At 35.5% G+C, this 20,927-nt stretch overlaps 1 protein-coding gene across 1 annotated transcript in view; it reads right to left on the bottom strand.

Annotated features, from left to right (window-relative positions):
* Window positions 1–801: 801 nt before the first annotated feature.
* The window catches only part of LOC136968499 (cold shock domain-containing protein CG9705), a 30,555-nt gene continuing 10,429 nt past the window's right edge, over window positions 802–20,927 (bottom strand). Inside the window, exons 2-4 of the mRNA XM_067262477.1 lie at window positions 9,467–9,619; window positions 5,367–5,489; window positions 802–1,018 (exon numbers count right to left, since the gene is read on the bottom strand). Of these exons, the coding sequence (XP_067118578.1) occupies window positions 835–1,018; window positions 5,367–5,489; window positions 9,467–9,612 (453 nt within the window). The 5' untranslated portion in view covers window positions 9,613–9,619 and the 3' untranslated portion in view covers window positions 802–834. The remainder of the gene's footprint in view (window positions 1,019–5,366; window positions 5,490–9,466; window positions 9,620–20,927) is intronic.

Raw genomic sequence — 20,927 nt, 5'->3', positions numbered from 1 at the left:
GATAAATCAACACACTAAAAACTTTGTTTTATATCCCAGTACGAATAGCTTTAGATAAAAAAATTAACGTTTTCGACCAAACTTGGTCGAAAAAGTTAATTTTATACTGGTCAATAGCCTGACGAAGACCAAGTTTTGGTCGAAAACGTTAGTTTTTATCTAAATCTATTCGTACTGGGATATAAAAAAGGTTTTTATTGTGTTGATTTGACTATTAGTTTCTACACAGGAAACAGTGTGTTAATCATAGTATATCAGAGATATTTGCAATTTCAGTACAGAGATTTACCAAATTGGATGAATATAAATTTATGGACAAAAAGTTTAAATTTTTAAAAAAGAGTATTAAAAAAGTTTCTAAAAATTTCATTGTAGAGAGTAGAAAAATCTCTTAAAATAATGCTTTCAATGGATTATAAACATAGATGAAAAAATATGTTCCTGAAAATACGAGAGACATTTTAAAAAACAAGTTTCTTTATAAAGATGTTCCAGTTTGTTTTCTTGTTATACTTCAAATATTTCTGAATATGACAGTTTTAATTTAAAATAGAATTTAAAATTTCAACTGCTATATTTTTTCTTTATAAATTTTCTATATTTTTTTTAAATTACTATTTTCATTAGCTAGTAAATTTTTTCATATTTTTCAGAGATAACTTTTCATTATAAATGCATCTGTTAGATCATTCTACAAAAACATCAAAATTTTAGTAAATATTTATCTAAATTCAAAAAGTACAATATAGCTATATCATTATTCTTATTATTATTATAATTCACTACTAGAAAGTTTCAACAGCAAGTTTTTTAATGGCAATTTTAATAATTTTCTTAATTATGAGTTGAAGTAAAATCGGCAATAGGAGAAGGAGGGCAATCCCAACGCTCATGAGTGCCTGGTCCTAAATTAGTAATAACAACATGAACTGCTTGCATTTTTTCATTCTTGGGTGGAATTAAGCAGAGTTTATATGATACATCATCTCCTGGACATGGTGCATATTCACCTTCAATGCTAAAAAGTGAAAAAATGTATAAGTGATAATTTTGAAGTATATTAAAATACAAGATAATACTTTAATATTGCATTAATTTCAATTACTATATGATTTAAAAATGATGTAAAGAATATGACAGTAGATTAGTTAATTCTTTCTTTATATTACCATTTGATTGTAATGCTGTTTCTATTTTTATCAGGACGTAGAAAATCATGATGTTTCCATAAATCAGAAATATACAGTGATGATATGCCAAGTTACTCATATGATTGCATAAAATGAATAAATATAACAACATTAACCCAAATATATATATAATATAATATAAGCCAAACAAACCGCTAAATTATTTTTGAGCTATAAATAGACTAATTTAATAATTAGGAAGAATGTAATTTGACTAGAGATAGCACAAGATGGCAACATAACCTCTTAATTTTAATAATTAGAATAAATAAATTAAATTTAAAATTTTCTGGAAGAATCAGTCCAGATTAGGATTCAAATCCACAACTCCCACATATCATGTAAATGTATTGCTATTTATGCTACCTGGACCTCCATCTAATTTCTGCTCCCAGAACTATTTAGATAAAACCTTATTGATTACTCAAGCAACCATGGTGTAAAATGTTTTTAAAATGTTCCCATTTACACAGCCTAAAACAGTACACAGATTCTTTATAACACAACAAAAACAAATTTGAACTTTAATTTCTCTACTAGCAAGTAACACTCTGGCACTCCACAAGCGAGCAACACTAAGGCACCCGACAATTAATTTAATAATCACAACACTGGTTCTTTACCAACCACACAGCTACACACTCTGGTCAACACTGACTGGACACACCAAACGGAATGCATCATCTTTCCCTCTCTAGGCAGGAAAATCTCACCCCGCATTCTTAAGTTTACAGTTACATAATACACCTGACACGTGTGACAATTCTGTGGACTGTACATCAACGTTAGATAACATAAACACCTGACATGTGTTACAATTTTGTTTAATCGTATATCAAACTTAACACACGGCATTCCGTGTGTTAAGTTTGATATACGATTAAACAAAATTTCAGACAGCTATCAAAGGATGACTGTGGGTGCTTGAGTTGTCCCCTGTTGGCACAACCAGTAACTGGTATAAGTTCCAGAAGTGTAAATCGAATGGAGGCTGGACCTCCATCCAGGTGGCATAACTGGCAATGCATCTGCATGATATGTGGGAGTTGTGGGTTTGAGTCCTGGTACAGGCTGATTCTTTTCTTCCATAAAATTCTAAATTAAACTGGTTTATCCTAATTATTAAAATTAGCATAAGATGGCAGCATAACTGCCTATCCTTAGTCAAATTGCATTACAGTAGAGCATCGATTATCCGACTTAATTGGGGACTGGGGTTGGTCGGATAACCAAAAAGTATGAAAAAATACATTATTAGTATACTGTATTAAGCCTGATTTAAATACTAGCCTCCCTTTCATGGTCGAGCCAGTGCTGCCAGCTAAAACATGCAAAATTTAACAAAAATAATATTAAAGTAACCAAGTCATAACCAAATATTGTAGTGCCACATCACTAGCGGACATGTGAATTTGTCGACTAGAACGCGGTCGGTTAATCGGGGGTCGGATAATCAATGCTCTACTGTACTTCTAATTATTAGATTAGTCTACTTACAGCCCAAAAATAATCCACAAGTTCATTTGGCTTATGTAAAATGAATAAACAAAAATAAATTCATACTAAAATCTTTTACTACTATTTAAGAAATTTTCAAGAAATTAGAGGAGATAAAAAAATGTATTTTTGATTGGAGACAAACTTTCTAGCTGACTTTATAAAAAGTAAACAGACATCAAATATCTACCTCCATCAATTGATACATTTTTAGAGTTAAAAATTAATGATGATAAACAATACATGAAATATTTACCACCTTATTACATTATTTTATTTATTTATGAAAATTTATAATTTATTAGAAATCACTTTAAAATTAAATTTATATTTTGAAATTCAGATGTATTTTGAATATTGAGATAACTACTCTCATTATTTCTCTATTTCCACTGAAAATGAGACAACAATTTTGTGAAGATAAATGATAGATGATGATATCTGAAATGATTTTTGTTTTCTTTCTTATTATATTATCAGTTTAACAAAGAACCCTTGAATGTAGTTTGACATATGATTAATGAAAACTGAAATGATCTTTAAAAAAAAAGAGAAAGAATAATTTCAATGACTTTATATATAGCATAACAAAGAATCATCCACTATCTTTTTTGAAAGTAAACAGTAGACATATTTTAACTCAAATATTAATTTGGAATTTTTGAAGATTGAACATTCTAAAAATGCAAATAATTCCAAAATATTTGAATTTTAATGGTTTTTGAACACACTACTATTTGAAAAAGTGTGGTTATAGTTTAATATAATGGAGAATTTGATAAAAACATAAAATATTTGAATACTTTAAAATTCTGAAAGGTGGAGCCATTCTTTGGATTTATATTTTATGAGTTTTTTTTTTTATTTAAATCCTACTATAACAATAGTAGGTTTTAAATAAAATTAAATTATATTTTCTATTAAATATATTAGACACCAATCAAATGCCAAAACTCTATCGGGCTAGTTTAAGGCTAATTACTAAATGAATTACGTACCAATTTGGCTCTAGAGGTAAGCGTCAGGCGCCATCTTGTATTAACATTAATAATTATAATTTAATTAATTAATTTAAATAATTCAGAACTGCTGGGAGAAAAAAAATCGGCCCGGAGTAGGACTCGAACCCACAACTCCTGATTACTGTGCAGATGCGTTGCCAGTTACGCTATCCGGACCTCCAGTCCGATCTCCTCTTCCAGCATATATAAACTAACGTTATAACCATCGACGGTTATTACAACACTGGCTGGGGACACATTCAGCGCCCACGTCCTCATAAGGCACTCAACCGGCCATCATAAGCCCCGGCAAGGCATAATTGGTACGTAATTCATTTAGTAATTAGCCTTAAACTAGCCTGATAGAGTTTCGGCATTGGTTGGTGTCTAGTCTTATAATATATCAGGTTTAGTGATGTTGTTTATTAAATATATTTTTGTAAATGCCAAAGTCTTAGAAACAATAAACAATATGATCAAATTTAAATGATCAGAGTTTAGATATTTAAAATCAATATTACAATTCCTTTATTTGTTAACTGATGTTCAAAACAATACAATTACCGAGTACTAATTATTACAATGACCCAGACCTCTGCCCAATCTTCACTTCCAGAACTATTAATTAGTACAATGTACTAATATAGTTATATTGTACAGCAGTGAAACTTAAAAAAGCAAATTATTGAAATTAAAAAAAAGAAAAATGAATACAAAGACTCAAAGTTATTAATATCAAATTGAAGAAATTAAAAATAATTTTAATATATTTTTAAAAATTAAAAAAAAAAAAAAAAAACACTTTTATTGGTCGTGTTTTTCTAGATTAAGAGTGAGGTCACTCCCACCATGTATATATCACTATGCTGCATTTACACATACACACACACACACACACACAATTAAATTTTACATTTGGTTATGTTTAGCCGGATGGAGCCACCCCTAAAACATCATTAATTAAAATGCATCATCACTGGACTTGGACATGTCCTCAAAATTTCAGTCTTCTGTCTTAATTAGAAGTGGATGAAATTTTAGTTGCAAGATTTGAAAACATGATATAAAGCAAGTTAAACAAAAGCGTTTAAAAAAATCCAGCAACAAGTTGCTTAACTTTCCCATCAACATTTAAAACTGCATGTGTGGTGGTGCTATCTGTTACAACATTTTATTATTAAAATCTTTTTGCCATTTTATAATAATTAAAAATATAAAATGCTTAATTTTGAGAGCAGGGATAGGTTTCATAAAAAATTGTAAATGCTAATAACGAGTAAAACTACCATCAAATCTGACCGTACTTGAGATAGAACACACAACCCCTTTATCTCCCCACCCAGTTGCTCTTCAATCACCAAAATTTAATAGCAACATTCCTTCTAACCTCCTTCAAAATTTCTGAAAATTTCAACATAAAGTACAGGAGTTATTAAGCTTCAAAGAGGGTGAACAAAATTGTGTCCCCCAACACACCCAATTTTTTTTTTTTTTTTTGCATTTCTGAAAGTTTCAACATCTCCTGAGTCCAAAAATTCAAAAATCTTTGGGGGTCACTTTTTGACTGATCACCATACTTTCCCTCTGTTATATATAACAGAGCTGGGAAAGTAAAAATATTGTATATACTAAAAATATATTAATTAAATAAATTTTATTTAACTTAAAAATTACTTACTCTGAGATATGAAAGAATATATCTTCAGCACCAGTGCTAGGTGTTATAAAGCCATGTCCACGTTGCCGACAAAAATATTTTACTTTGCCATATTCCACTGGATTTGCAGCAGCTCTTTCAGAACTATAAAAGTAAAAAAATATTTTTATAGTACTATATTAACAAATTTATTTCATTATTAAAAAAATTAATACATTAATGAAAATTAATAAATTATATAATGCTGGTTTTTACAACCAAGTATTGTATAATTAACCTCAAAATTTCAAAATATTTTAGCCAACTATAAATTACATTACTGAAGTCAAAGACTTGAATGTAACACCTAACAGTTAATTTCACTAGCTTAAAATTTGATATAATTATTATTTTATTGTTATTTATAAGGCTGATATTGGCATAAAATAACAACTAATCTAAACTTTGTTTAATATATAGATATAACAAATGGATTTATTTTAATATACACAGTAGATCTCATTTTAATGAATCACTTGGGCCACCGAGATCTGTTATATTGAGAACAATATATTTCCTGCACACCCATGAAAATATCTGTTATTCAAAAAATTTTTGGTTTTTAATCCCCTACATATAAGAAACATCTGTATTTGAAATTATTCAGTCTCTTGAGATCTCTATTCTTTATTCTATAGAAACATGTATGTTACAAAACTGCATATTATGTGCAGGCCCGCCATAAGCGAGCGTGCATCGATGCGGGTGCCACGTCCAGGGGGCAGCAAATTGGTATTGCTGGCAAGCTCAGCATAGGTAGTCATAGTTAAACAGGGGCGGCATAATCGGTATTGCACACGGGTGCTCAAACAGCTAGCAGCACTGCTGATTATGTGTTCATGACAAAGCTGATGGAAACTGTATATACTGTAAACACAAAAAGAAGCAAATTATGTATACTCATTAGCATTTCATTTGATGTCATGATTTGTTAAAAAACTTGCCCACCTTGATTTGTTTTGATGCTGCTTCTCTGCCTATTGAATACAACTGCTTGATATAAGCAATGTCACGTATAGTCTTTTCATTTATGCTCAAACTTGCCAGGAAAGTCTTCACAACTTGGAAAGACTCAACAGCCTGATAAATTTCAGTACTACACTTGAACCAGTGTCAGAATGTTTACTAGGTAGGTGGCTCGTCCTCCAATTATATCAGGCTGCTGACTCTTTGTACAATTCTTCAATTTATAGCACATATCTCAGATGTAACAAGTGCATCATTGAACTCTACAAATTCCCAGAGACAACCAAATATTAACTAAATGTTTAATGTTAAACTTTAATGTTGAAAAAACACAAAATTTACAACAAACAAGGTTAAAAAAAAAATCTGTTATTCCAAGTTATGGATCTGCCAAAAGGAGGTAAAATTACATTTATCTGGCAGAACCCAAGAAAAAAAATCCATTATTCCAAAAAAATGTGTTGTTCTGCAATCCTTTAAAATGAGATTCTACTGTATATAAATTTTCAAACTGACAGATTATTCTCTTTAATATGAAACAACCAAGAAACACTGTATTTTTAATTAGCAATTAATAAATAAATACAATAATAAGCATTAAAAATTAAAAACTTTGCATTTATTATAGAAACATATAAAAATACTCAATATTCCAGCAGTCAAGATAAGGGATGATTAATAAGATTGCATTATGTTATTAAACACGACTCCTTTATAAAAATTTGTTTTAAATCAGACAACTTTAAAATGGACACATCCTTCTAGTATAAAATAAATCAGTCTATATAACTGGCTAGCATTGATTGTTAAAAACATCTGAGTAAATAAACAAATTTTTGTCATAGGTTTAAAGGATTAGAACAACAAATAGTAAATTTGTTTTGTTATTTCATAATGGTATAATGTCATCATTTAACAAAAAGTTAATAAACTACAAAGTAAAATTCCGTTCCATCAGAAATTCTGTTTAACACCCGAGGAAGAACTTGCAGCAGTTCGAAAACGTTTGTGGTGAACTTTTTCTTTTGTTTTTTTCCTCATACCAGATATAGGTTCTCAGAGTACGTTATGTAAACTAAGACATCTAAGATTTTATAAATCAGTCATAAAAACAGTTTTTATGACTCTTCTTAAATTTTATACATTAATTTTTTAGAGTTAATATATAGTGAGTAATTGGGTAACGAACATAATCCGTTCAAAGACAATGTTGGCTACCCAAATAGTTCGTTAAGTGATTATCGATTTACAATAGATTTTTATGAGAATTTGATTAATTCATTCTGAAGACCCCAGAAAATAAATAAATTATATCATTTCTTACTATGTTTATTTATATGTAATAACAAACTAAAAGCAATCTCTCCATTTTTTCATGGATGGCACATCTTTGTTTTTCAGATGTGATTTTTGTTACTCCTTTATCTGCTTGAGTCTTTTTGATTATATCTTTCTTAGCTAAGATTGTGCCTACTGCAGACTTGTTGAAGCTATACTGTCTAGCAATACCAGATATCTTCTACCCACTCTCTACCTTGTCTATTATCTCTTGCTAAGTTTCTATAATGAACAGTTCTTGACACTCCACTCTTTTTAGGCCCCATAATATTATCAGTTTTTTTTTTTTTTAAATAAAAAGTTCAGAAATGCACTTACAAAAATTCAGAAAACAGAAATCAACTAGTACAAAAAAGGTTATATATACAATTGTGAAAGACTTGTTCCATAAACCATTCATAAATGCCAGTAAAATATAGTTTTACAAATCTTAAACACATTGGTCTCTTCTTGTGTTTGTTCTGTCAGGTGTTCGTTATTTGAACATGTGTTCATTGTCCGAACATAAAAATCTTTCGTGAAATTGTTCATTATCCAATTTGTTCGTAGTCCGAATTATTCGTTAACTGATCACCCACTGTATTTTCTTCTTGTTAGACGTTCATGTCTTTTTCTTTTTTCATATTCCATTTCCTTTCTTTTAAAGTTTAGCTTTTTAGAATTTAACTTTTTTAAATTTAGCTTTTAAATGTATTTTTACTCTTTAAATCTTACCTTAGAATATTTTAATATTTTCTTTTTTACAAATTTATTATTTTTGTAAAGTTTTTATATAATTTTATCTATTGTACATTTTATTACTTATCTTTGTATTTTTATTGTGTTTTTATTGTTAAATTGAAGGGCAGTTATCACCAATCCTAATGGGCTTTATTCTTTGTTCTCTATTCTCAATTACAATAAAGAATAATAATAATATCTCAATACCAAAATATTCATTAACTAATTTGATTTTAATAAGGAATAAAAAAATATTTGTAATAATAATAATAATGAATAAAAAAATATTTATAATAATAATAATAATGAATAAAAAATATTCATTATTAATTATCATTATCACAATCAAATTATCTAATGAATACAATAACATTTAATTGGTTAATTTTTTTTATTAAACCAATACCAATTAAATAAATAAATGACTTAAGTTAGAAGTTATTATTTGAAATCAACTTATTCATAAATTAACTTATATAAACCAATAATCCTGTTTCAAATCATTATAAATAAGATGACAAATAATACATACAGGGTGGCATATATGTATGTCCTTGTGGGAAAATACTGTATTTATTTAAACACTTTGTTCGAAACAAATTATGTTGAAAGCTTGATAGAGGATTAGATGATATTTAAGAAGTCGTTGATGACCTAACAAGTATTTGGTCCCAGATTGAAAGACCTGGATGCACTGGAAAAGGCTGGAGACAGTAACAAATTGTCTCCATACAAGCCTCAATTTAAATTCCCCAATTAGACTTTGCAATATGGGGGAAACTAAAGATACAGTTTGTGTTTTTCCAATCAAAAACCTATAGATTCTTCAGGAATGCAACAGAGATGCAATGAAAAGAATTTCAGTAGTAGTCAGACACTGTATTACTGACCAATTTTATAAATGCCTACAAAATTTGACTGTGTCTGAAGAAAAACATTTTGAAAATTATATTTTAAAATGCACTTGCTACTTAATTAATTGCATTTGTAGTTTTTGAATAATTTAAATTTTTCTGCCAGAACATACATATACGCCACTCTGTATATTTAATACTTACGCAGAATATGTCCGAGTGCGTCTTGTAATGACAGGACTTGGAATTTGAAATTTTGCAGGACAGGAACCATGAGGTGATTTTGTAGGAGAGGATGGTACATTTAACTTATCAGTGTTTCCAGTTGGAATATTAATTGGGTCAGACATTATAAATCTGTTAAAAACAAAATATGATTTTAATTAACAAGATAAGTATGAATTAAACCATTCAATTTAATCTGAATTTTTGAAATATTATAGTGTGTAACTGAACTCTATGCCAATATTTTAGTGATAGATACTAGGAGCAAAAGTAAGCTTAAAATTTTCTGTAAAGATTTTTCAAAATCCACTTCATTTTCAAGATATGGTCTGCTGAAAAAGGTATTTTTAAATTCTCCAAAAGAACTATCACTACAGTTGTCAGCTTTTTAAAGTAATTTTGTATTATTTTATGCTTCTGTCAACTGATTGAGGTAAGTAAATGTTGCTAAAGTAGCTTTTCTAAATAAAGCCTTAAAGCTTAAGCTAAATCTAATCTGATAAGATTTTACATTATCCATCTATTTTACAGAAAAAAAAATAGTTGGAAAGCAACAATTTTTCAACGCAAATTTACTATTATTAACATTTTTTTTTACAAAATTAAAAAGAATACAGTGAAACCTCACCTAATGAGCATAATTCGTTCCAGAGTCTTACTTGTAATGCGAAACACTTGTTAAGCGAAACAATTTTTTCCATAGAAATTAATGTAAAATACAATAATGCATTCTACACTGAAAAAATGCTCAAATGTTTTATGTATAACGTGTGGGGCCGGGAGTTGAGAATGTAAATAATAATAATAATAATTACTGTTTTCTTCCTATTCGAAGTCTAATTTTAGTTTCTAGCATCCGTTTTTTTTTGTTTTGGTAAATAATTTAACAGGACAACTAATTTAAACGGACATCTGTTGGAAGTTCGCCCCCCCCTGTTGGCAAAGTGGTTGTCGAGTTAAAGTCGTTAAACCCGTGATTTATCCGGTAAACAAGATCGAGATGGTAAAGAAATGGGTGCGCGAGACGATTTAATTGTCACATTCCCGACCTAATTGACAGATCCCCGATCGTACATTGTGGGAGCAACTGAGGGGTCGACCGACCGGAGTAATTTTGGGTCATCGGGTTGCACCGAGTTCAAAGCGGAATCTGTCCGGCTCTCCATTCGGAGGGAGCGGTATTCGGGGCTGAGTGGTCCCAGCTGCGCCGTCTCCAAGTCAGAAAACACATTTAGATGTAATTTACGGGACCGTCGTCCGGGGAAGGGCTTGACCCGACTCGGACGGGAGCGGCCCGGGAGGGGGAGTTCGGGGATCTTCGGCGACCCCGCGGCCCGAATCGCGTCCCGGGCAACAGACCAGGGACCAATAGCGAAAAGGAAGACCCTCGTTCGGACCAACCAAAAGTTCGGGATTTTCGGAAAAGAAAGGCTATAAAAGCCCGAAATTCCCGGGACCGGGGAGGTTGTTGGAAGGAGAATACTCGGTTCTGTGGACAGATACCCGGACATCTCCCTGGAATAGTGAAGACGTAGAGGCAAGACCCCAAATTTCATCCGAGTGCGGAACGCAGGACTTGGGACTGAACTTCCCGGCGAGGATTCCTAAACATCGAACCTCCAGCGACACTTTATCGTGGAGTCGAACTTTCTCCAGATATTGGACGACGTATTATCGGAGACGAACTTTTCTTCGGTGGGACGATTTCCTACGAGGCGACACTACCTTTATTGTAAGCATGTCTTCGTCAAAATAAACGCGTTCAAATAGAAAACACGGTCTCAGTGTGAGTCCCTTTGCGTCCGTTTTGCCACTACCCCCATACGGTAAAGGCCCTTTCGAGACATCCTGACTTAAGGTGAGACGGGTCAACTTCGCCCCTTTTACTAAGAGGCGCAAAACCTCACAGTGGTGTCAGTTAAGTGGGATTCGAAGTCACAAGAAGAAAAAAAAAAAAAAAAACAAATTTAATTTTTATTCCGAAAGTTGGTGAGGAACCCGTTAAAATTGATTGGAAATGGAAAGTGGGGCTAGACAGATGGACGCAGAGGCGGACGCACAGTCACGCTCAAGAGGAACGAGCGGTTTCGGGGGATCAGCTTCGGCTTTTGTGGGAATGTTACCGGCATATTCCGGAGAAGACGGGCGCGTAACGGACTTTTTCGAGACGTTAGACGAAATAGCTAGTCTGGCTGGATGGACTTCCCGGCAGTGCCTGAGCATTGCCAAATGCAAACTCACAGGAGTTGCACGGGATTTCGCGCGACGCGACGTTAAAACGAAGGAAGTAAGCGATTACGATAGTTTTAAGCGATTAATGGTTGAACGATTCGATGAACAGCCTTATTCGATCCGTGTCCAGAAATTCCACGCGTGCATGCAGAAACGGGACGAGAAGGTCCAGGAGTTTGCAGTTCGGTTACAAACTCTGGCCAGCGACACAGTGATTACGCAGGCTGGAGAAAACGAGCGGGAAACCGAGATTATCAAACGGTGCCAGCAAAAAGAGCTAGACGAAAAACTTCGGATTCAGTTTTTGCATGGTCTCAACGACCGTCTAAAACGAAACGTCTTGACCCACGACCCTCGGACATTTTCGGATGCATTGACAATCGCGAAACGAGAAGAAACAATTGAACAATTAGTGGGAAAAACGCGAACGCGAGAATAGGATAGGAGCGGTCGACTGATTTCAACGTCTCGTTTATTTGTTTTTAGGAAAAGGAAAATAGAGAAAAAAAATAAGATGGCGACCAGCGGACGAGGAGACAGAGAAGACCGGGAGACCGCTGGGGGCACCGTGGACCTCACGGAGATGGCCCTCACACTCGCCGGGTTGGTGGACTGCCCGGTGTGTTGGGAGAGGGCGGCCCCTCCCGTCACTTTATGCGAGAATGGGCACATTGTGTGTCCCCGATGCCGGGGACGCGTAGAGCGCTGCCCGGTATGTCGGGGACTTTTGAGTGAAGGAAAATGTTTCATTTTAGACCAAATGGTCAACGCCCTTGCGCACCCCTGCCGGTATCGACGGGAGGGGTGTAGGAAATTCTTAGGGGAGAGGGACCGGGAGGCACATGAAAGATACTGTCCATTTCGGACGTGCCGCTGTCCGGCCCTCGCCCCGGGGTGCCGTTGGGAGGGCCCTCGGGAAGCCATATCTCGACATCTTGCGGGGGCCCATCCCGCGGTAGTGGAAGGGGAATCTTCATCTCTGCGAATGATATGCATGGGATGGCACCTGGCTCGGCGATGTTCGTGGGTTGCTGGCATCGCCTGGGGCCACAGCAAATTCTTGGCCCAGGTCGTCAAGGAGGAAAAGAGAGAGGACCAGGCCTACTTCCCTATGGTTTTCTTTCTCCTCCGGTCTCTAGGCACCCGCGAAGACACTCGGCGGTTTCGCTATTACATCCACTTGGAAGAGTGGGCCCAGCGGGTGAGCTATGAGGACGAGCCCCGATGGGTAGCAGGCAGCGTGCTCAGCACTTTCAAGCACGGGGACTGCCTGGCTTTGCCCATCGCCCTCGTCGAGGGCCTGTCCGGAGACGGAGCCGTCGAGGTGACGGTGGCCGTTCGCTCCGTGGGCGAGAGGAAGCCGGAGGAGGTGATGCCCCGTCCCTTTCTTCGGGAAGTGGTGGCCTCGACAGACGGAACGGTGACTCCCCCGCATAGAGGGGAAGACGGAGAGGGAGACCCTTGGGGAGTGGAGTCGGGGCCTGGATCGACTCCCGGGGGCGGTACCTCGGTCCCCGAGGTCCAACTAAAGAAGGCGATCCGGAGGGCCGAAGCCTGGCGAGCAGGCGGCCAGGAGACCGTAGTTCTCCTCCCGGTGGGCGAACCCCTGCCGAGGGAAATCAACGAGTTTGAGGAGCGTCGCCGCCGGGTCAGGATCGGGACTACGGGTGCCGGCGCAGAACCCGGACCGGAACAGGCCCCGGGAAGAAGCCGTTTGGGGGCTATCCGCGAGGAGATAGCCTCTCGCAGCGGCCGCTCCGCCGAGCCAGGATGCCGGTTTTACCCTGGGTAAACCCACCTCCCCCGAAGAAAAAAAAAAAAGAGGGGAAAAGAAAGAGAAAAAATTTTTTTTGTGTTGTTTTCCTATGAGTTTTAATAAATATATATATGTATTCTTTTTTATGAGATTTGAGTTTTTCTTTGTTTAACGTGGGACGAGACGACGGTCGGTTTGGTACCCGAAGTGTGACTGTCGGAGAGTCGCTGTTCTCGGAAAACGTTTTAGAGTTTGTCTCCCCCGATGTGGCGCGTGCCGAAGTGGCTGGATCGTGTTTCGGTCGGACGGACAGAAAGGATCGCACCACGAGGGCCGACTAATTGCCCGATAAAGGAGGCAGCTATTAAGTCTTGGGCGTAACGAGAGAAGTTAACGATTGCGGGCAAGAAACACGCGACCGCCCAAATTTGGGGTCAGCGGCTAATCGCTTTTCACGCCGGCGGGCGCTCCCCTCGAACATCACGGGAGTGAATCCGGCGCGGGACGGTCTACGGAACCAAGGAAACGGTCAACTCGTTTCCCAGCGTTAGTGCGAAAAGGGAAAGTAGCCGGAAGTAACGATCGATTTGGCGTTTCAGAGAAAAAAACGGGGAAAACCTAATACGCGAAGAGACACGATCGCAGTAAGATTTTTTTTTGTAGATCACGAAGTAGATGCCAATCGAGATGCGAAGCTCAATCTAGTCGTCTATTATCCGAGTTTCTTTTGTTCCACGTGTAAGTGCAAGGTGGTCCGAACCCCAAGGCACGATATAACTACCTCACTGATTTATGTATACGTTATTCATTTTGCTTAAATTGTCGGTAAGACTTATGTATACGCTATTCGTTTCATTTATATTGTCGGTAAGACCCACATATATATATATACGTTATTCGTTTTGTTTACAATTGTCGGTAAAACCTATGTATACAGTGTTCATTTCGCGCAAATTGTTAATGTAACTCGTGCGTACCATACTTATGTTACTCAATTAATCGGTACAAATGATATATACGGTATTCTTTGAAATTGTCGGTGTCGCTTAAACACATGTTAATCTTTTTAGTCCAGTTGTCGGCATCGATCGTCGTATGTACTGTACATTGAGCATCCTAGCTCCATTCACGGGGGTCAGCCATGTCGGGAGGATGCCCATTCTGTTTAGTTCTAAGTACGGCTATCAGAAAATTTTTATGCGCGAATTTTTTGTAACTGTCATCGCGTTCGAGTGTTGTTGTAAAACACCACCTAAGCGAGATATACTTGGTTGGTCCGAGTCCGAGAGGTCATATTTAAACTACTGGGTCGCGCGCGCACTCCAAATCGAATCTAGAAATCCATCGGGACGACGAAATAGCGCTCGACGTGTGGGCTGGCGCCATCATGCCGCCAGGTAAAATGACGCCCCGAAATTAGGCGTCATTTTTACAAAAGGGGGGAGCCCTGTGGGGCCGGGAGTTGAGAATGTAAATAATAATAATAATAATTACTGTTTTCTTCCTATTCGAAGTCTAATTTTAGTTTCTAGCATCCGTTTTTTTTTGTTTTGGTAAATAATTTAACAGGACAACTAATTTAAACGGACATCTGTTGGAAGTTCGCCCCCCCCTGTTGGCAAAGTGGTTGTCGAGTTAAAGTCGTTAAACCCGTGATTTATCCGGTAAACAAGATCGAGATGGTAAAGAAATGGGTGCGCGAGACGATTTAATTGTCACATTCCCGACCTAATTGACAGATCCCCGATCGTACATTGTGGGAGCAACTGAGGGGTCGACCGACCGGAGTAATTTTGGGTCATCGGGTTGCACCGAGTTCAAAGCGGAATCTGTCCGGCTCTCCATTCGGAGGGAGCGGTATTCGGGGCTGAGTGGTCCCAGCTGCGCCGTCTCCAAGTCAGAAAACACATTTAGATGTAATTTACGGGACTGTCGTCCGGGGAAGGGCTTGACCCGACTCGGACGGGAGCGGCCCGGGAGGGGGAGTTCGGGGATCTTCGGCGACCCCGCGGCCCGAATCGCGTCCCGGGCAACAGACCAGGGACCAATAGCGAAAAGGAAGACCCTCGTTCGGACCAACCAAAAGTTCGGGATTTTCGGAAAAGAAAGGCTATAAAAGCCCGAAATTCCCGGGACCGGGGAGGTTGTTGGAAGGAGAATACTCGGTTCTGTGGACAGATACCCGGACATCTCCCTGGAATAGTGAAGACGTAGAGGCAAGACCCCAAATTTCATCCGAGTGCGGAACGCAGGACTTGGGACTGAACTTCCCGGCGAGGATTCCTAAACATCGAACCTCCAGCGACACTTTATCGTGGAGTCGAACTTTCTCCAGATATTGGACGACGTATTATCGGAGACGAACTTTTCTTCGGTGGGACGATTTCCTACGAGGCAACACTACCTTTATTGTAAGCATGTCTTCGTCAAAATAAACGCGTTCAAATAGAAAACACGGTCTCAGTGTGAGTCCCTTTGCGTCCGTTTTGCCACTACCCCCATACGGTAAAGGCCCTTTCGAGACATCCTGACTTAAGGTGAGACGGGTCAACTTCGCCCCTTTTACTAAGAGGCGCAAAACCTCACAGTGGTGTCAGTTAAGTGGGATTCGAAGTCACAAGATATACACTGTTAAGGAGCGTGAATCATTATCATCATCATCTTTTCTTCTAGCACAGAATGAACCATCCTGGAATGAGAATTCGATTTGCAGAAACAAAAAAAAAAAAAATCACAGCTAATATGTTTGATAAACACTCCAAATGATATGCCAAATTCTTGAGTTATGTAAAGGCTATAATTAAATATTAGAAATTAATTAATTTGATTAGAGGTAGGCAGTTGTGTTTTCATCTCATATTAAATTTAATAATTATAAATAGTTAATTTTTAATTCAGACATTTCTAAAATTTAAGTTGGAATCGGTCATTAAATTTAATGACCCGAGAATTTGGCATATCGTTTGGCGTGTTTATTATATAACAAGCTATAGTTGTTGATGTTTATAAGTAATATGTGTGAACACAAGTTTGGAAAAATATGTGATCGCAAGCGACACTAAGATGCTAGCAGAATGAGTTCTAAACACAGACTGATGGAGCATGCCGTATGCGCACAATTTGGGACTTCCCCTCTCCTAATCACTTGTTATGCAAAATATTGCTCGTTAAGCGAGGCAGATTTTTACAATTTGTTTTGCTCGTTATGTGAAATACTCATTGTGCGAGGTGCTCGTTAAGCGAGGTTCCACTGTAATTTACAAGAACTGCTCAACCAAATGTCTTTGTAGATGCATAATTGCATACAACAGAACCAGCAACTCATATGCACTAGCTAACGAGTATTCTGGAAAACAATTTTCAACATTTAAAATAAAATGCTTCAGTTTGCCTCATTTAAATCAAAATCATTTGTATCATATTTGTCTTATTGAAAATAAATCCTATAAAGCTTTAAATTTATTTGCCAAACTTTGCATTAAAAAAAATTACTTAAAAAACAAATATATTTTGAATAAGTTTCATTATGTTATATCAAAATAAAAAATTATTTCAAGAACACTTGTAATATGTTACAACATATCTATTTTAGCTGATCAATGATTCTGCTATCTGATTTAAAACAATTAAAATACTATAAAAAAGTATGTTTTGAACAATAAACCTATCATTTTATAAAAGAAATTTTTAAAAAGACTTATTGGACTTGCAGTCCTATAAATTCTCACTGCTGTCCATGTGTTCTTTGTTAATCTCAAGAACAGAGTTAGAGACATAAAAATTGAGACCAGATATCGAAAGCTTAGGGGCCAAAAGCCCCAATTAATTTTTAAGTTAAAATTTTATTAAAAAATTGCAGCCCAGCATTGTGACAATATTACAATAAATAATTATTTATTTAAAAGATATTCAAAGAAACAATATTTCAATTATTACTTAAATAATATTTTTAAAGAATTTTTTCATATACTTTTTCTAAGAATGAAAATTAAAATTTAGTGAAATAATCAGAATATAGATGAAAAACTAATTATTAATACTTATTACATAATAATCAGTTACAAATATGCATCTAAATTATATATATATTTAGAAATTATGAGAAATTTATCTTTATTATATTACAATATTATTTCAAAAAACATTTAATATGAAATAAATTAACAAATATTTTATTGTTAAATTCCTATTAGTTAATAAGCTAAAATAAATAAAAGAAATTTTTAAAGCATCATGCAAAATGATTTTTGTTTTGCCAACTTAAATATTTTGAATTTATAGAATTATGATATTTTTCACAACAACAAATAGATTTAATTAATTTCTCCTACATGTATAAAATATACAGTACACTGAAGAGACAAAACATTATGACCACTCCCATGTTATGCAATTGAATGAAACCGAAGGAATAACACAGCACTTGCCTACGTGAAAAAACAGTATAAATAAAACATGCTAGGCAAAACTGTTAATCCATAATCAATAACAGACCCAGAAGTACCCAAAGGAGAGATTTAACTCAAAAATAAAAAATATTTGAATAATTAATAAGTAACTTTTATTAACATCTGTACGACAATTGTATTGAATGTGGTCTGATAAACCATGTTTGCCATCATAAATGTTTTTAAAATGAATAAGTTCAAATAAAAAATTTTAATTTATTCCTGTGTATCCCTCCATAACTTAAGTACCTGGAAATACTAGAAATTTGCAAGACCAAAAGAAATAACACAGTTATCAACTATAAGGACAGTTTGGAGGGTGTTATAAAAAGTAGTATAAAATATCCAATATCTTGATGCAACCATGTGATCACTGACTGCCAATCAGACATTGTTCATTTTATATTTTAAATTATAACATTCCATCTCGTGTTCTATTCCACTATCCATTTCCGAATACATTTTTTAACTTGAAGATAATTGCTAAAGGTAATTGAAAACATTTGTTTTTCTCCATTGTTTTACATTACAAGCTGGATTTTAGGTTTTGTGAGAGCCATATTATCCAGTATATTGTGAATTTATTATCTATGTAATTATTCAGTAATTATCAATAACTATACATAGATCATGTATAAAATAGCCTTCATTTCATTTGTACATATATATATATATATATATATATATATCAGTGGCGTGCCGTGACATTTGATGATAGGGAAGCTGTGTTTTTGTAAGAAGCCGACTTCCAGGGGCAGTCAGTTAATTGCGTGTCAGTAATGGTCTAGGGTCTGTGACTACCTTCGGGTGAGAGACCAAGGCCCATGATTAAGGCATAGTCCCTAAAACCCTGTAGTGCCTTGTGGTGGAGCAGGGGAAAGAGTTACCTTATGAGGCTAGGGTCCATTCGTACTGTACATGGATGGTGGCTGTAGAGACAAAGACGGCAAGTATCTGACAAAAACTGTTTATTTTAACATAAAATAAACATATACTATGTAGAAAATAGTTTGCTTTAGAACAATCAGTTCTTCGGACGTCCTGAGCGTCGATGTGGTTCTTCAATGGTCGATCGAAGGTGGCCTCGGGACAGTGGTGTTGACAAGTCTGTAAGGCACGGGGAGACTTCGTCCGTTGGAGTCGGAGACACGGTCTAAGTCCGAAGTGGTACGGGTTACAGGTTGGCACAATAGACGAGAAATTGTTTTTTTTTTTTAGTTTTTATTTTGCGCGTTGACACACGGCGTTTTGGTTATTCGGAATGTTAACCGACTGCCAGGTGTCCTCGATTGTCAAAGATTATATCAATCTCCGTTCTTTCTTTCATCCATTTTGATTGATCGTTCTCCCTCAGTCACACTTCCCGAGTGGTTGGTCCCTGGTTACTAAAGGTAACGAGACTCTTACCCGAAGAGTGAGAAAAGTCAAAATCGAAGATGAATTCGATCTTCCACCGATCATAGGACGACTTCCTTCCGCGATTTATGGTTTCTGCCTGGCAGTTTGATATAAACAATGGGTGTCCGACTACGAACGACTTTTACCTATGTTTTTTTAAACTAATAAATTTTTCTCTAAATTAACTGTTTTTTCGCGTCTTTCGTGACGGGTCAGACCTGTCCGGTACATCACATTTCCATAAAAGTTTTAAACAAATATTGGAAATGACAAAAATAAACAATTTATGTATTTTAGTTCTAAAATACAAATAATACATACATAATACAAATTGATACAATACAAACAATGATAGAAAAACTTGATTTTTTAATTTTTTATAAACTAATTCTATTCGGCAATTTTTTTCCGCAAAGTCGTTAATTACTTTCTCATAAAAGTCGTTGGTCGTCGACTCCATCAATGTATTTAAAAGCTCTTTTTCTATCGAAAGCAACGCTAGCGACGACAATTTTTCCTCCGACCGAGTGTTCCTGGCCAATGTATGAATTCGCTCCGTGGTCGAAAAACTGCGCTCAACAGACACACCGGTAGATGGTACCATAAAAATTAATGATATTAAATCATATAATTCTTTTGTACGACTTTGTTCAGATCGACATTAATTATAATATGTTTTATGTCTAAGAGTTACTTGTCAATATAGTCCGGACACGAATATAAATATTGCGATTTGCTACGTAATTTAGATAAATCAAAAAATTTCCCATAAAATTTACTTTATTTAAAGAATTAAAACACCCTTGGAAAAATTGTTAATAATTTTAATATTATGAAAAACATCTAAAAGTGATAAAAATTCTAAAGATTTGTCTGAAAATCTGTCAATATAATTATAATTTTCTTTTAATTATATTGTAATTAAATATAACTTTGCAAAAAACCGTACATAAAAATAACATTGAATACTCTTTACTTTTTAAATCTTAAACAATTCACTTAGTCAGATAGCTCCTACCAGTGGCTAAGGGATAGAATCGTTGGAAGCGTTACACGTGTGTAGCTTCCACCAGCTAAACCGGCTGAGGTTGGTGCTCTGTAAAGCGCATGCGCCAATGCCCTCTGGCTGCTTTACACCATTTAGTTATTCTCGCCGTGGAAGCTGTCTCGGAAGCGCTTCCATTCTGCTACTAACATTCGAATATACAATAGCAATATTATCGTTTTTTCACAAATAGTATAGAATTTTTTAATAAGATACATAATGCAGTTATAATAAATTATTAATTTTAATTAGTTCAAAGTAAGTTAAAATATGAAAATTTATATTTTAGAAAATACAAGGGAAGCTTATTAGAAGGTGGATGCGGAGCTTCCACCGCTTCCAATGACAGCACGCCAGTGATATATATATATGTTTACATACATACATATACATACAAGATGTAAACAGATGGGGTTAAAAAGAACCTAACTTTCATTCATCTTTACTCCAAACTTCATAGCAAACAGCACATAATGGAACATAGTCTGCACATATGCACATATATATGGCACCACAGAGTCTTGAAAACATATTCATGGTCCAATAATGTTACATGAACAA

This window comes from Centruroides vittatus, unplaced genomic scaffold (genome assembly GCF_030686945.1).
Source record: "Centruroides vittatus isolate TY-2023 unplaced genomic scaffold, ASM3068694v2 contig_1477, whole genome shotgun sequence".
Taxonomy (NCBI): Eukaryota; Metazoa; Arthropoda; class Arachnida; order Scorpiones; family Buthidae; genus Centruroides; species Centruroides vittatus.
This window is presented reverse-complemented; position numbering and strand designations above follow the sequence as displayed.